The sequence below is a fragment of the Copidosoma floridanum genome, unplaced genomic scaffold (assembly GCF_036245765.1).
Source record: "Copidosoma floridanum isolate Cflo_tuat_1 unplaced genomic scaffold, Cflo_Japanese_pri ptg000020l, whole genome shotgun sequence".
NCBI lineage: Eukaryota > Metazoa > Arthropoda > Insecta > Hymenoptera > Encyrtidae > Copidosoma > Copidosoma floridanum.
In genome coordinates this window covers 30,968,304-30,972,938 of record NW_028321897.1, presented here as the reverse complement: position 1 = coordinate 30,972,938, position 4,635 = coordinate 30,968,304, and the positions used below count along the sequence as shown (strand labels likewise).

Here is a 4,635-nt window from a genome sequence, read left to right as displayed (position 1 = left end):
AAGCAAGGTATTAAGGTAATGACTTGTTGAAAATAATTTTTTGGTTGTAAATGTGTGATATTATTTATTTTATTTATCAAACAATTTTGTACTTAAGGTATTGGATATGAACTACCACATTATAAATATTAGAATGACCAATGGTTTAATGGGTGATCAGTTCATGTGGCAGTATTCAGATATGTGGCGTCTTGCCCCATCCAAAACTCTCAGAAAGTTTCGCGCCGCAAGCAACAACTCATCCCACGAGCAGAGTGATTGATTTAAAATTCCTTGCTTGGGGGGTTTTGGGGTCGCTGATTACGAATTTGATATTAAAAATTTGAAAAGCCACCCCCTTCCTTCCCTATTGACTATCCCCTCGCGTGAAATAGCGTATATTATTCAACATAATCAAGATGCATGTTAATTTATCGGTTTGCGTAGTTGCTGATTGCGAATTTGATATTAAAATTTTGAAAAACTATCCCCTTCCTCCCCTATTGACTACCTCCTTGCATGAAATAGCGTATATTATTTAACATAATCAAGATGCATGTCAATTTATCGGTTTTAGGGGTCGGTGATTACGAATTTGATGATGATCTATAACTTGCAATGATCTATAAATTGGTATATAGGGGTTCTTAAGGTCGTTTATCATAAATCTGTTATCAGAAATAGTGAATTATAAATGACCGACCTAATATAGCGTCGTGTCATATGAAAAAACTTATAAAAATCACAGAATTTTGACAATTAAATAAAAATTATTTTTTAAATTTTTAAGTTAAGTAGCTAAAAATTTATAAAAAATTAACAAATTCCAAACGATGAAAGACATTATGGTGATGTTATCTAATGAAAAAACATTTCTTTTTATGTATTGATATATTTTTGTTGAAATTAAAGAGTAATTTATAAATTTTTAGTTTAGAAGTACAGTATTCAATTTAAATTAATAAAATATTTATAATTTATTAAATATTACATGAAAATTTTTTTATTGCCTATCTCATATCGGTCACAGTCATCTTCATCCATGTCTGTTTTAGAAGCGGAAGAACTGTCATAAGATTGTTTATCTTCTATTTTATTAGATCACTATTCTATTCTATTCTATCACGCACATCACAGTTATATTAGGTAGTTCCAGGTGCGTATATGCGCCGTCTCACTTGCTGATTCTTGTAAATAAATGTACAAAAAAACTCAACGGGCAGCTACGAGTAGCTAATTTTTTTTTTTTGGCACATAATGATATTATTAACAACTTTCAATAACTTAGAGAGCAGGATCTATCAGGATAAAAAAGTTTTCACTTGACTATGTAGATAACAAAAAAATAATAATAATAAAACATAGTCTGGGCATATTTCTTTTTAACAATTTACTATTTTGTATTTCATGAGCAGAAATTTTTTAAAGTACTGTACTTACCTTCAGATATAGAATTCATTTTTTTGTTTAAGATTTACTTGGCAGTAAAAACTTTCACACGTGTTCACTGCAAGCGTTTATTATTCGATTTTCCCTACACGTGGCTACACGTGCTGTAACGGCCACATTCAGACTAAGATTATGGAAGGGATTCGAGGCAAGGGACCTCACTCCGAACATTTTTCGTCTTTTAGGGGACTCCTTTAGCCAACTTGATGACAAAAAAACCCTGACTAAAAACTTTTATTTTGGAGTTTTCGCCACGGAAAGCGGCCTTCGGCCACGCTGTGGCAGCGTCAACAGCAGCAGAGGGAGCAGGCTGAGTTTCAACAAGCCCTCCTCGCCATGCAACAACAAGAGCAGGGAGAGGAAAGTCACGAGCAAGCAACGACATTAACAACCCAGGAAGCCGCTCCCGTTAATGCGCAGCATCCAACTGCGACCGTCATGACCGATCAAAAAATTTCTCGTTTCTGGGCCGAAGCTCCCGCAGCTTGGGTGGCTCAAGCCGAGGTCATACTTGAGGCCAACGGCACGACAGACGACTCGTAGTGGTACATCGTGCTTGTCAGCGCTCTCACCGGACCGGCGGTGTTGGAGCTGTCCTACATCATCGCCAATACTCCGATGACCAACCGCTTCAAGGTGATCAAGGACGCCATCCTGTCCCGCTTCCAGGACTCAGCTGACGCGCAGCTGCGCAAACTCTTCGGGCAGCTTCAGTTAGCTGACTCGAAGCCGTCGCAGCTCCTTCGTCAAATGAAGAGCCTGGCCGCTGGCAAGGTCTCTGACGACATCCTCAAGGTAAGGTGGCTCGATCTCCTCCCACAGCAAGTTGGCGGTATTCTCCGAATCATGAAGGCCACCTCCCTCGACAAGCTCAGCACCATGGTGGATGACCTCACGTGCTCTTTGCCTAGTGTCAACGCCGTGGTCGCTCCACCTGCGCCAATGACGGCGCCAGTGTACCCTGCTAGATCCGGCCTCGCGCAAGAGGTCGCCGAGATGTGAAAGATGTTTAATTAACTGCTCTCCGACAAGCAGCATCAATCCAGCTGGAGCCGATCCAGGTCTCGTTCTAAAGAACGACGTTCCAGCCAATCATCCGATCCAGCCTCTCAGCCCGACTGGTGCTGGTTCCACCAGGAGTTCGGGACATCTGCCAGGAAGTGCCGCGCGCCCTGTACTTTCGCCTCGACTGATACGAGAAACCCGTAAGGCCCCCCTTGCCTCCAGTGGCGGAGGTGGGCCAACATAAACCCTCGGAGAACCGCTTCCACTTCTACGACCATGAGTCCTGGATAACGTTCCTGGTAGACTCCGGCTCCGTCGTCTTGCTGCTGCCCAAGGACCTCATGAAGGACCGCAAGTTGCAGCCTCAACCGCTGACGCTCACAGCGGCCAATGCCTCACCGATCGCTACCTATGGCAGCCACAACATGACGATCGAGCTAGGCCTCCGACGTGCAGCTTCATGGAGTTTCATCGTAGCAGACACCCAGATCGGCATCATTGGCGGCGACTTTCTTACTCACTACGGATATCTCGTTGGCGTAAAGGGTAAGCGTCTTATCGATTCGACAACTAACCTCTCCTCGCTTGGCTCGCTAGAGCCCGCAGATATAAACAGCGTAGCAGTGGCCACCGCTCCAGCACATGTATCTGAAGGAGACCTAGGGCGCTGCTACTCGGATCCGTCCGTCCATCCGTACGTTCAGTCAGTCAGGTATAGCTGATTCGGAAGAGGAAGATTTCCGTGGTTTCGAAATTCCTATCGAGAATCCGAATAAAGGGTCGCATGAGGGTCACGTCACGTTTCGTTAAGATCGCCTCGATGAAAATGAAAGTGTTATGAGTGCAGGTGAAGTCGACATAAAGGAAGCCTTGAGTGGGCTGGACAAGGCAGCGTGGTTTGAAGCTATGCGCGACGAAATCAGATGCCTTATTAACAACGACACTTGGACCATGGAGGAGAAACCACGCGACGCAAAACTTATAGGTAGCAGGACAGTGCTTCGAAATAAGTATAACCCCGATGGTACCGTATGCCGCCGAAAGGCTCGTCTAGTCGCCCAGGGTTTCTCTCAGGTTCCTGGTACAGATTTCTTTGAGACGTTCGCCCCAGTGGCGAGGTTGGATTCGCTACGCACTCTGTCTGCAATTGCAGCAAAGTACGGATTAAGACTCTATCAATCAGATATCGTGACCGCATATCTTCACGGAGAGTTGGACACGGTACTCTACATGAAACCTCCTAAAATGCTTGCTGAGGTCCTGGAGTCGCTCGTGGCTTGTGAAAACGAAAACGATCGCGTCACTGTGGACAAGGCAAAGACATTGCTAAATTGCTTGAAGAAGGGCGAAAACACTGTCTGCAGGTTGAATAAGGCCCTTTACGGCCTTCGTCAGGCTGGAAGAAGGTGGCATGAAAAGATTGATGCAGTGCTCAAGGGACTAGGATTACGACCTACCAACTGTGATCCTTGTTTATACACAGATCTTCACGATAAACTTACGTTTGTCCTGCTTTACGTGGATGATATCTTATTTGTCTCCCGTAACACTGCTAGAGTCGAAAGGATCAAGAGAGGTCTCGCCGAAAGCTTTGATCTAAAAGACATGGGTCTGGCCAAGTATTGTCTCGGAATAGAGATAGAACAAGCAAGTGAGTCTATATCGTTGTGCCAGAGCGGATACATCAAGGAGCTACTGGCTCGATTCGACATGACGGACTGTAAGCCCATCCCTACACCCTTGGCGACTGGAGCCAAGCTCGAACCCTGCAAGGACTACATGGAGGGCGCTCATCCGTATCGTGAGTTGACTGGTGCCCTCATGTACCTATCTGTCGGAACGAGACCAGATATAGCTCACGCTGTGAGTTGGTTGAGCCAATTTAACTCGTGCTATGGCAAGGCTCATTGGATGGCTGGCAAGCGGGTTCTCCGATACCTGAAAGGGACTTTGAACGCCAAGTTAGTCTACTCAAAGGACGAAGATGGACTAAAAGGATATGCTGATGCTGATTGGGGATCAGACTCCACGGATCGACGTTCTTATTCGGGCTTTGCCTTCTTTCTGTCCTCCGGTGCAATTTCCTGGTGCTCGAAGAAGCAGAGAACAGTAGCTTTATCCTCAACTGAGGCCGAGTACATGAGCCTGTCCGACGCGGCCAAAGAGGGCATTTATCTCTCCACATTGATGAAAGAGCTTGCA

General features: G+C 45.1%; 1 protein-coding gene across 1 annotated transcript; it reads left to right on the top strand.

Moving 5' to 3' along the window:
* Positions 1-2,046: 2,046 nt before the first annotated feature.
* On the top strand, positions 2,047-3,155 carry LOC149374434 (uncharacterized). Its single transcript, XM_089593716.1, has 3 exons — positions 2,047-2,384; positions 2,464-2,588; positions 2,656-3,155. The coding sequence occupies exons 1-3, from the start codon at positions 2,047-2,049 to the stop codon at positions 3,153-3,155; spliced, it is 963 nt and encodes a 320-aa protein (XP_089449842.1).
* The last annotated feature ends 1,480 nt before the right edge of the window (positions 3,156-4,635 follow it).

Excerpts from the sequence above, each read along its gene's own strand:
- LOC149374434 (XM_089593716.1), top strand. The coding sequence starts at position 2,047 with ATGACCAACCGCTTCAAGGTGATCAAGGACGCCATCCTGTCCCGCTTC. Across the intron at positions 2,385-2,463 it reads GCGCCAATGACGGCGCCAGT|CATCAATCCAGCTGGAGCCG; the intron begins GTACCCTGCTAG and ends TCCGACAAGCAG. Across the intron at positions 2,589-2,655 it reads TTCGGGACATCTGCCAGGAA|TGGCGGAGGTGGGCCAACAT; the intron begins GTGCCGCGCGCC and ends CCTTGCCTCCAG.